Source organism: Neofelis nebulosa, chromosome 10 (assembly GCF_028018385.1).
Source record: "Neofelis nebulosa isolate mNeoNeb1 chromosome 10, mNeoNeb1.pri, whole genome shotgun sequence".
NCBI lineage: Eukaryota > Metazoa > Chordata > Mammalia > Carnivora > Felidae > Neofelis > Neofelis nebulosa.
Window position 1 is genome coordinate 101,821,032 of NC_080791.1, and position 12,016 is coordinate 101,833,047.

Consider the following 12,016-nt stretch of genomic DNA (forward strand, 5'->3'; position numbering starts at 1 on the left):
TCAAACTGCATGCACAAAAACTATTTCAATTTCTCTTGTCTTTCCAAGGTTCTCCCAAAGATAATCAAGAGGAGAAGTTTTATGTAAATCTAGAATTAAGAAGAAGCAAAAACACAATATTGTGAAACATCAATCGACCCAATCTTAATAGATGTGAAATAGTTTAATCACACAAAATAATAGCAAACACTTAAAGAGTAGTTTCCTCAGTGTGACATTGCTTTAAGTATAATTTGTTGTATTTACATAAAATTGCAATGATTAGAAACATATATATAAGTCAGTGAGTTGGAAAATTATGCAAAAGAACAATCTGCAAAAAGATAACCTTCATCTCTGTGGCCTTATGGTTTGTGCTGCCTTCCAGAAGGCCTCTTTGACATCTTTGTTTCTCAGGCTGTAGATGAGAGGGTTGAGCAATGGGTTGACCACAGTGTAGAACAGAGCAGCTACTTTGTCTCTTTCCAGGGAGTAGGTAGAACTTGGCCTTGAATACATGAAGAGCAAGGATCCGTAGAAGAACATGACTGAGATGAGATGTGAGGCACAGGTGGAGAAGGCCTTGCGCCTTCCTGAGGCTGAGTGGATCCTCAGGATCGCCAGAAGGATGTTGAAATAGGAAACCAAGATGGCAAGGATGCTGGAGAGGACTGTGAAGCCCACCACACCCAAGAGGACTTTTTCATAGACGTGGGTATCTGTACAAGACATTTTTACCAATGGTGGTGCATCACAGAAGAAGTGGTCTATGATGTTTTTACCACAGAAGCTCAGGCGGAAAGTGTTGGCAGTATGGGCTATGGCGTTTAAAAGTCCTCCTAAGTAGGAGCCAGCAACGAGTCCAGTACAGAGAGAATTGGACATAGTACTTGAATAAAGTAGTGGGTTGCAGATTGCAGCATGCCGGTCATAGGCCATGGCTGCTAGGAGATAACACTCAGTGTAGGCTACAACACAGGAGAAAAACAACTGGGCACCACATCCAGCCAAGGAAATGCGTTTATCTTCTGAGACACAATTAGCCAAGATTTTGGGAGTGTACACAGAAGTGTACCAAAAATCCAAGAAGGACAGATTGCCGATGAAAAAGTACATGGGCGTGTGCAGGCGGGAATCAACCTGGATCAGGATGACCAGGGTCATATTCCCCGACAAAGTCATCAAATAGAGTATCAGAAAAATTCCAAATAGAATCAGCTGCCACCGTGGGTCTGCTGAGAAACCCACCAAGATGAATTCAGTCAGAAGGGTGCGATTTCCTACTTCCATGTCCACAGAGGAGAAAGCCTGGTAAAGATTTTGAGGAGGAAAAAAATCACTTTGTGATTTTTCTATTGAAATAAATAAACAAAGGTATAAGTTAAGTCAGTAATTACTAGGACATCTATGGACTTTTATTTGTGATTGCCTAGAATGATAGAACTTCAGTCTGTCACTTGGGAAGACCACGGGAACTGGTGTTAGAATCTGATTGTGAAATTAAGGCTTTCACTTAGTAATTGTTGAATGCAGGGCAAGTCCCTTAGTCTTACCAAACAGACAAGAAAAATAAAGCCCCCAACAGGTTATTGGATTGATTGAAGGAAACATACGTGAAAATACCCAACCCAATGTTAAGTACATAGTGCGTGCTCAAAAAATTTCAGTATCCTTCAAATATTATTGAGAATTTACATGTCAGTCATTGTGCTGATGGTTATACAAATACCAACATACTGTATATATACATATATGTATATGTATGTATATATATGCATACGTACATATTACTCAGTGTCAGTTAATATTTTAAATCCTAATCTCAATCCACATAATCGTTTCCACAACTTTCGAAAGTAGGTACTATTGTGATTCTCATGGAGTTTAAGAAATAATTCCAAAGTTATAGAACTGGTCAATAGCAGAGCTGGTATTTGAACCCAGAATTTTCTTTATCAAGAGTATGTGCCCTCAGCTGTTAAGCCATTTATGTCTGTTGCAAGTAATTTTTTTTTTTTTTTTTTTTTTTTTGCTTTCCTAGCCAAGGCAACATTATAATCCTTTGGCAAACTGAATTTCTTGATTTAATAAAAATATCTTTAAGAGTCCTTTTTTTCAGAATGTTTTCCCCCACTTTGTTTTATTGATTTGAGATTTATATAAATACCTGAGGTATTTTTGGATATAAGTGAATGCTGAACATTAGGAAAAAAACAATTTTTGGTGTGAAAGATTTATTGAGAAGCCATGAATTCTTCCAAGTTATTTTGAAGCTCTGAGGGAGAAGTTAAAAAGGAGGAGTCTGGGGCCCCTGGGTGGCTCAGGTGGTTGAGCTTCCAACTTCAGCTCAGATCATGATCTCACAGTTTGTGGGTTCAAGCCCCATGTTGGGATCTGCACTGACAGCTCAGAGCCTCGAACCTGCTTTGGATGCTGTGTCTTCCTCTCTCTCTCTCTCTATCCCTCCCCAGCTCATGCTCTGACTCTCTCTCTCTCTCTCAAAAATAAATAAAAAGTTTTTAAAGAAGGAGTACTCTAATTTAAAACATGCTATAGACAGCAAACTGAGGGTTGCTAGAGGTGGGGGGGGGGAGTGGGCTAGATGGGTGATGGGCATTAAGGAGGGCACTTGTGATGAGCACTGGGTGTTATATGTAAGTGATGACTCACTATATTCTGCACCTGAAACAAATACTACACTATATGTTAGCTAAGGTGAATTTAAATAAAAATTTTGCAGAAAAAAAATACCATACAGAATTGGGGCTAATGCCCCAGTAGCCAGCTGACCGTCACTTAGATAACACGGTAGTAGGAGAAAACTAAAACTGAAAAACGATTGTGATTTACCTCCATGTTCAGAACGTTTTCCTTTGAGCTAAGCCCGAAGTGGTTTATAACTCTATAAACTGCAAATGAAAACTTTCTACCCCAAGATCTACTGTTCCTGCTTGTTAGAAAGGGAGGTATCTCACTCTTTAAATGTTAGGTGTTCTGATCTTTCAAACGTAGGTGACAATGTTCAGACAGGACACGACTTAATCAGCGACACTGTGGTAGATAAAGCTTGGAATCCTGAAGATCATTCATTTCTCCATCTATTACTATATAATGGATCTTATCTCATTAGCACAGAGAAATATTTTAGTCCTATATTGCCTCCATCAGTGAGCTTAACTTACTCTTACAACCCTCTCTCATCACTTGTCTTCATTTATTTAGGACGTCAACCAAACTAAATTACTCACATAATTGACTTATCTTTAATAATCTCACATCTCACATCCCAGAAGCTTCACGTTTATAGTGTTACGTTGGTGTTCACTGGTACGCTAATCTTTTTTTCTGAATTGGCTCAAGCTTAATAGCTTTCTTGGCAGTGACCTATGGCTACTATATTGAAATGTAAAAACCTGTGGCTGATGGCCACAGTCTCAATAGTTACTCTGAACTTTGTCTGCTATGTTATCATGTGTCTATGCAGTGAAAAATATCTGTGCCTTATTAAGCTCATTTTTAATACAATATTATTTGGGATACAAATGAAAATATCCGACAGCGCCTGTTACTGCCCTTCTACTGAAAAAAATAATAATTTTTTTGGTCTACTGACCAAAGTCTTCACAGAAGCAGAGATATTGAAATTGAGACCTGAGAAGTGACCCCCGTGCCAGCCCCTTATAGGGCTAAGGAGAGAGAGGAGAGCAGTTCCATATATCAGAGCCCTCACATGAGAGAGCAACTGGTGAGCCCAAAGAGCTGAGAGGTTAAGTAAAGACAGAGTGGAAAGTGGAACCAGTGGGCGAGCCAGAAAAGTTATCAGCTCACAAAGCCTAGTGGAAGCCATATTAAGGATTTTGGCCTTTACACCAACACAAATCGTCTTGGGGAAAATAGAGCAGAGTCTGAGCAAAACAAGACAATGGACGTTGCTGGTTAGAGGGCGTGGGATTTAAAATAGAGGGATGAGGATGGGCCTTTGTCAGAAAATGACATTTGAATGGGACTTGAAGGAGATGAGGGTGTGAGCGCAGACTCTGCTCGATTTTCCATAAGACCTAGTGTCATCTTCTAACTCCTGAATATTGTTTAAGAGTCCAATTTTCCCCACCAGCATGCAAGACACAGGTCAGTAAGATGATTTTTCTACTTTGTTTATTGCTGCATCCAGCTTATAGAACTGTCTCCAGCAACTAATTGACAGTTAATAAATATTTCTAGAATGAATAAATGACTAATTATATTTAGATCTTGAAGCTGTTTTCCTCAAAATATCGTCTACTTCTAACATAGTACAAACTACTCAGGACAAATTTACCCTCAACTGAACTTTTCTGACTCGGAGTACTGTATGACTCAGCAAGAAGATAATTAAAGAAAGACTCATACCCATCAAGATTCGCCAAAATCTATCTTGAAGTTGAAATAAATTGCAATGGAAGTATGAATGTGACATAAAAGACACAGAAGAAGTCCGAGCCAATCATGCCAAAGCAGCCTATACAGAATGATTTCTCAAGACGTGTATTCTCTGGTTCCCTCCTCCCTTCACCGGAACACTAAATATTTGGGGAAAGAATGTGTCCCTCTAGCGCCTGAAAATGAGGAACAGGAAGTGAAAATATTACACACTATTAGCTTGCACAGCACAGGGTGCCATGACCACTAGAGTCCAAAAGCATGTCAACAATCTTCTCCTCTGCTCACCTCACTGTGCAAGTGAATATACAATGACTCGGCATAATTACCAGACTGACCTTCAAATTCTAGCTGAAGGTTAGGCATGCCATTAGTGGAATCTGAATGGTATTTAGGGGTGTGTGTGTGTGTGTGTGTGTGTGTGTGTGTGTGGTATTTGGCATAACCATAATCCTTTAAGAGCCATGCCAAACTCTGGATCCCCTTCTAATCGAGCTGAGGCCAATGAGAGGCCAAACCACTTAACTGCCCCTGGTCCCAGTTGCTTACCCTTTGGTCAGGAAGGACAGATGCTGGAAGTTACAGGCTTTTCTCTGTCCTCTGATATTTTGGCACGCTTTGTTGGAGCCGATGTATGTATTTTCTCAACAGCCCTTTGAGACCTCTGCCACAGAACAGCCTGGCAATATCTATCTCAGTCTCTAAAGAATCAATTAGAGTTTGCTTAGAATATGAGGATGATATAGTAATTAGGATATGACGAAAAATATTGTATTAAAATTTCACTCTTTTACCATGAAATCACAATATAATCATAAACATGTCTGATAATAGAAACTCCCCAAAATGTTCTAATTAAAAATGTTTAGAGTGTATCATTTGCACACACACACACACACACACATATATATATATATATATATATATATATATATATATATATACATATATATTTACTGCCAGAAGATCTACTATGCTTCCTTGTCTACACTAGGCTTCCAGGCTACATTTCCCTGTCTCATGCACCAGGAACCCCCTGTTAAGCCCTGATATTATGGGTCAAATGGCAACCCTCTCAAGTTCACATGTTGACTAATAGTAACTCAGAATGTGTATTTGGAGACAGAGCCTCTATAGAAGTGATTAAGTTAAAATGAGATGTTTAGGGTGACTCTTACTCCAAACTGATCCATGTTTTCACAAAAAGAAAACATGGACATTTGGACACGCAAAGAGGGCTTCTTGTACACAGAAAAGACCGTGTGAGGAGAGAGCAAGAGGGTGGCCACCTGCAAGCAAAGGAAAGGGGTCTCAGAACAAATCAACCTCAATGGCACCTTGATCTTGGCCTTTTAGCATCCAGAACTGTGAGAAAATACATTTCTGTTGTTTTAGCTACCCATTCTGGCAACACTAGCAAATGAATATACTTGGTTAGCAACAGTAGGGCTTTTTTCTGTGGTAAAATTCACATTTTATATGTAAAGTTAAAATTAGGCTTAAAATTAGGAATGTGAGAAGTCATGTTTACATGTTCTCTAATTTCTCACTAATTCATTCATCACATTGAACCAGCAAATAAACAGAAACAATCGCAGAACCTTAATGGCTGTCGATTATTGTTTCCCCTAGTAGATTTTCACTATAAATCTTCTCGCGGATATAAACCTCTTTGAAATCTGTCTCTCTATCTCTTTATTTATCTATTTCCATCTATATCTCCAATTTTGTCTCTGTACAACTGCTATTCTTTTGCCCTCAGTTCTTCTAATTGTTGAGGAAAATACTCTTTCACTGGAAGCTCACTGTGACTCTAAGATATTTGTCCTTTCCTGTGTATATCACCAAGAACATCTTTGTATCATGGCAAGAGGAAGGAAGGAAGGAAGGAAGGAAGGAAGGAAGGAAGGAAGGAAGGAAGGAAGGAAGGAAGGAAAGAAATGAGAAAAGAAAAGTTAAACTTACTTCTAAGGCTATTTTACAATATAATTTTTATTTACAACTTCCCAACTCTGTTCTCCCAACGAATGGGGCAAGAACCTTTGGAGTCAGAAGTTCTGGGTTTGCATTCCTGTTTCCTCCCCTATGAACTACATGATTTGAAGTAAGTCATTCAATCCATCTAATCATCACGCTGATTCTATAACCAATTTTATTATTCCCACTTAGAGATTAAAATATACTTACAGGTAACTTATGAACTGCCAAGTGAAAATTTAAAAAACAAAACAAAACAAAACTCTTCTCCTTCAATCTTCTCAGAATCCCAGGAATTTTGGACTCTGTCCCCAGCCGGCAGGCATAGCAGTTTTTCCAAATGCCCCAGCCTCATCTATTGTAAGCACGTATCCACATACATTAGCACCAACATAAAAAGACAATTGCAGTCTAGTGTTTCTGCATTATCCAATAATTTTATTTTTGGCTTCTTTTCATCATTCCTGAGAGTCTAAGCTAGTAACAGTAACATGGGGATAACCTAGAAAAAAGATATAGCCGTGTTTCCCCAAGATTTTCATTTAAGAAAATGTTGCCCTATCTAACATTTTCTTCAAGGCATCTTTAACATCTTTATTTCTTAAGCTATAAATCAAGGGATTCAACATTGGTATGACCACTGTATAGAAGACTGAAACCACTTTATCCCTTTCTAGGGCATAGCTGGTACTTGGTCGGGAGTAAATGAAGAGAATAGAGCCATAGTACAAAGTGACAGCCGTCAGGTGAGAGCCACAAGTGGAGACGGCCTTGAGGCGGCCTTGGGTGGAGCGCATCTTTGAGATGGCAGCAGCAATGAAGAGGTAAGAGGCGAGGATGAGCACAGTGGGAGTAATGACATTGGAGGCCAGTATGAAATAGAGCACAGCCTGGTAGCTCTCCTTCACGTCACAGGCCAGCTTTACAAGGGGAGGTAGATCACAAAAGTAATCGTCAATGACATTGTTCCCACAGAAGCTCAGGGTAAATGTCTCACTGGTAATGAGGGTTGAGTTGAGAAAGCCACCAAAGTATGAAACTGCAACAAGACCAGTACATAACCTCGAAGACATCGCCTGGAAATAAAGCAGAGGATTGGAGATGGCCGTGTAGCGGTCATAAGCCATGGCGGCCAACAGGTAACACTCACTGTATGCCAGCCCAGCCGAGAAGAAGAACTGAGCAAGGCAACCAGCAAAGGAGATGCTTTTGTCTTCTGCAGCGCAGGTCATGAGGATTTGGGGGGCATAGACAGAAGAGTACCAGAGATCCAGGAAGGAAAGATTTCCAATGAAGAAATACATGGGTGTGTGGAGTTGAGAATCAGCACCGATCAGAGAAATCAGGGTGATGTTCCCGGACAAACTGATGACATAGATGGTGAGGAAAATGACAAAGAGTACTCTCTGTAACCACAAGTCTGCTGTGAACCCTAGAAGTATAAATTCTTTCACTCTGGTGAAATTTTTCTCATCCATCGATGTGGGGTGTCTATGTTCCTTTTCTGTGGAAAGATGAATAACTATGTCAGCATTTCAGTATATCGACTTCTATCATTTGCCATTTGAGATCACTGAAAAACCCAACTGATGCATATACGTTGTTCACTGTGAGATATGTTCATGCTACAGTGGATATCACTCTTTTTAGGTAACAGAGAAATCAGTGGTATGCTGACTCGGGAGTTCGGTTACTATGCTCCTCAAGTAGTGAGTGTCACCGTATTTTTTTCTTTGAGTAAAGTTGACACACAATGTTACCTTAATTTCAGGTGTGCAACATCGTGATTCAACAAATTGATAGCTTGTGCTAGGCTTGCCACAAATGTAGCTACCATATGTCACTATAGAATGCTATTAAAATACCATTTACTATATTCACCATGCTGTGCCTTTTATTCCCTGTCACCATGGATTTTTCAATGACTTTCTCCTCCAACTCCAATTGAGCTGTTTCTTTTTTCTCTTTGCACTTGGGGTGATTGAACACCCCATGAAAGATATGAAAAAGGCAGCTCGAAGGAGTGATCTGGTTTCTCTTCTGGTCATTGCCTCCATTTGTCTTTACTAGAGAATTACATGAAGAGGCATACGTTCACTAGTCTAAGCATATTTTGGAATATCCTTGGAAATGTATTTACTATAATTTCCTTGAAAACAATAAATAGAAATCTCTTATGCTTGAGGGAAAAAATTAAAAAACTTAATTTTGCTCAGATGCTAGGTGACGGACTTACAACTGAGCTAGAAAAATAAAGAACTGTTCTCTTGGAATTGTATCTATTTGATGGTAAGAATCTACACTTTTTAACTTTAAAATACATAAATAAACACATGCATACATACATATGCTATAATTATTGTCAAAGTAGGAATTCTTCGTAATAAGCAAAAGAAGCTTGGAATAAGTGACACTTTAATTGCCTTAGAATTCAAGGCTGTCATTTTCACAAAGTATGTTCCTGAAAGCGGCTTAAGACCAAGAACCAAGAGACCTGAGTTCTGATCTTGCTGCTGACAATGTAAATAAACTGATAAGCTGCAAAACTCTATTGTCTCACCTACCCTCCTTAGTTCAGGGGGCCGTTAAGAGATCACAGATGTGCTTAAGCACTTTAAAAGCTGGATGTTAAAATCATGTGTTGCATTCTCTATGATTTCACAATTTCTTCACCTCAGTAATCTGTCCTTCAGAAAAATTTGCTTCACCTCCCAAGGACGTCTAATCGCACCTATGCTATGATTCCTTAGAGTTTCATTTGTTCTCATGAAGAAACCTCCCTTTCTTCAATATGTGGCTTTTATACAAGCCGGTAAATTGCTGGGCTCGACTGCAGTATTTTATTGGGAATGAAAATTGCAAGAGGCTTTTCTTTCCCAACTCTCCTGTTTGCCTCTCCAGTTATTATAATGTAAAATAAACATATATATGAATATAAACATATGTGAATATGTACGTCCCCACTTTTACGAATTGAGAAAAAAAAAAAAGGTCGAAGGCGTTTAGGGTGATATATAAGACACAGGTAAATGAGATAATAAAATAAGAAAAGGCAAAGGAAAAACAAGACCAGGACATAACATAGAGGCAAGGATGGAACCTATTGCACAAAGTCCTACCCACTGTTCTGTAGGGACAACAAACTTGACTCGAAACTTTTTAGCAGCCCATCTATAAAATTAGCAGCATCCAAAAGACAGGTAAATCAACCAAGAGTTTGGGCAAAACATCACCATTCTTGTTACCAACTTTGAAATGATTTCTTCCAAGAATCCTTGTGAAGAGAGTGAGTGAAATAGAATGCATAATATATTGAATAGTGTTATTATATAGGGAGACACACAATAAAGAGCTCTTCTGACATTTACCTGTGTTCATTCGTAGACTTAAAGCTGGTTATATGCCTTGTTAGAGCCAAGGGATGGGCAGAAACAAAACATCTCCCCCTCCCCAGCTCTCAAACACCTCCCTGTAATAGGGAGATCTTTCTAAGAGGTAGATGTGTCTGAGAGTGGTCATCCACAAGGAACTGATCTCTTAATTCTCAGTCCCCTCCAGGCCAAATGTACCTTCCATCATATTTATACCTATATTTCTGTATAAAGATCTTAGATATTAAAGCAAGTGAAAAAATATATAAATAGATACAGATAAAGGTACAGATAGATACATAGAGAGAGAAATAGATACAGATAGATTACATACAAATAGGTAGAGATAGAGTAGAGAGACAGAAAGAGAGATAGAGTGATAGATAGATAGATGATAGGTAGACGATAGGTAGAGAGACGATAGATAAACCTGTACTTCTCTTAAGGAACTCCTATCCCATGCGCTGCCTAATGTAGGAAAGGAAACATTTTCAGGTCATGAAAACACTGGCTGAAGTTAATTCCTGTACTTTGACCTACTTTAAGGGCTAATAAGTTTCCTGCAAGATATAAGGAGGCAGGCTACACACAACTACATCTAGCTACAGAGGGTTCCTGAGAATAAAAACATCCATCACGTGCACATCTAATTGCCTGTTCCACTGAAAAAGACAGGAACTAAAGATAAGACATTTGGAAACGTTTCAGCTTTTCTCATCAAATATATTTAATAAGGAAGAAAACCTTGTTGTATTTCACAAAGTCAAATTACGCTTTGGTTTGATTATATCAAGAAAGGGGGGTGGGGTGAGGAGGGTTGGTCCATATAGTGATTTCCTGACCGTTTTCCTCTAGTTAAACACAATACTTACTTCCTGAAAATAAATAATGATTTTGTTTGAAGTTCAACTCAAGTCAGAATTTCTCACATTATCTTAGGGAAAAAAAAAAGTGCCTTCTATTCATTCCACAGGAATCCTCTTTTCAATGGTAACAATGGGAGGACAAAATATAAGCCTGATCTTCCCTTGGGGCTATGCCACGAAAAGCCAATCTTCATACGCTTTTCTGGTTCCAAGTGAATAATTACAGTGCTCAGTTTTATTTCTGGAATAAAGAAGGGAGAGATCATTTATCACAAATATATTTGGCCCAATTGACCTGGAAAGTCCATTTCTTTTGTGAGTTTCATTGATGCATTTGAGATCAAACAGAATTTGGCAGAGAGGAATAACCAATAGAATTGTCTGCACATAATAGATGCTCAAGAATTACTTGTAGTCCGTAATGATGTTAATGGTGATAATGACAATAAGGAAAAGGCCTTTGAATTTTAGCTCTGAACCACATTGAGTACCACTTAATAAAATGTGCCAGTTTGCAAACAATGAAATTGAGAGCATTTGAGAAATTGAAATTGAGAGACAGAAGCAAAGCCTCATGGTTACAGCAAATTTTATCTCTACACGAGACCATAATTATTTTCATCCATTTGAAATATATCCATTGAGCAACTCTTGGGTATCCAACACTGAATTAGATGTTGAAAGAGATACAACTATGAGGCAAGGTAAGGACTTAAGTGAACTTATAAGGGTTAAAAAGCAAACCCAGGACAGAGATTGCCTAAGTGTGAACCCCAGGTCTACAGCTCACTAATTGTATGACCAGGAGCAGGGCACTTAAACTCACCAAACCTCAGTTTTCTTATCGATAAAATGGAAATAATTTGTCTTCCCCATATAACTGTTGTGAGGATGAAGTGAGATAACATATATAAAGGATTTAATAAATATCAATCGAAATTTTTAAAAAAACAAGCAAAAATTAAAATAGAGAGACATACAATGCCTGTTCTTGTGGAAATTACTGCAGTTTGGGGGAGGGATGTCAAATAAATATATGACGTTATACACTGTGACTAGTGTTGTGGAGGCATAATAATAAAATGTCCCCAAATTAGCACAGATTGGAGAGGGCACTAATGTAAAGGGAGAGACAGAAAACATCAAAGAGCACTTAGCATTGCTAGAAACCATACAGAGATTGCAAAAAGACACAGCTTCTTGGCCCAACTGTGTCAAGAAGGAGAGGCCAGAGACCATTTTTTGGAAGGATAGAAAGAAGGAATAGGACATTCTCACTGAATGAGTTCTTCAACTTTAGTAAAAGACTCTTGCATGATGGGGGAGATACCCACCCCCCAAAAATGTGACTGACCACATTAGAGCAGGGTCATTAGCACTTGTATAAGTAGAAACTAAATCAGA

The 12,016-nt window shown here is 38.7% G+C and overlaps 2 protein-coding genes across 2 annotated transcripts; both read right to left on the reverse strand.

Annotated features, from left to right (window-relative positions):
- Window positions 1-330: 330 nt before the first annotated feature.
- On the reverse strand, window positions 331-1,284 carry LOC131488863 (olfactory receptor 9G4). Its single transcript, XM_058690710.1, has one exon. It carries the CDS (start codon window positions 1,267-1,269, stop codon window positions 331-333), a length of 939 nt encoding a protein of 312 aa, XP_058546693.1. The 5' UTR covers window positions 1,270-1,284.
- A 5,633-nt stretch (window positions 1,285-6,917) lies between these two features.
- Window positions 6,918-7,853, reverse strand: LOC131488864 (olfactory receptor 9G19-like). The gene has a single exon (XM_058690711.1). The coding sequence runs from the start codon at window positions 7,851-7,853 to the stop codon at window positions 6,918-6,920; it is 936 nt and encodes a 311-aa protein (XP_058546694.1).
- Window positions 7,854-12,016: the final 4,163 nt, after the last annotated feature.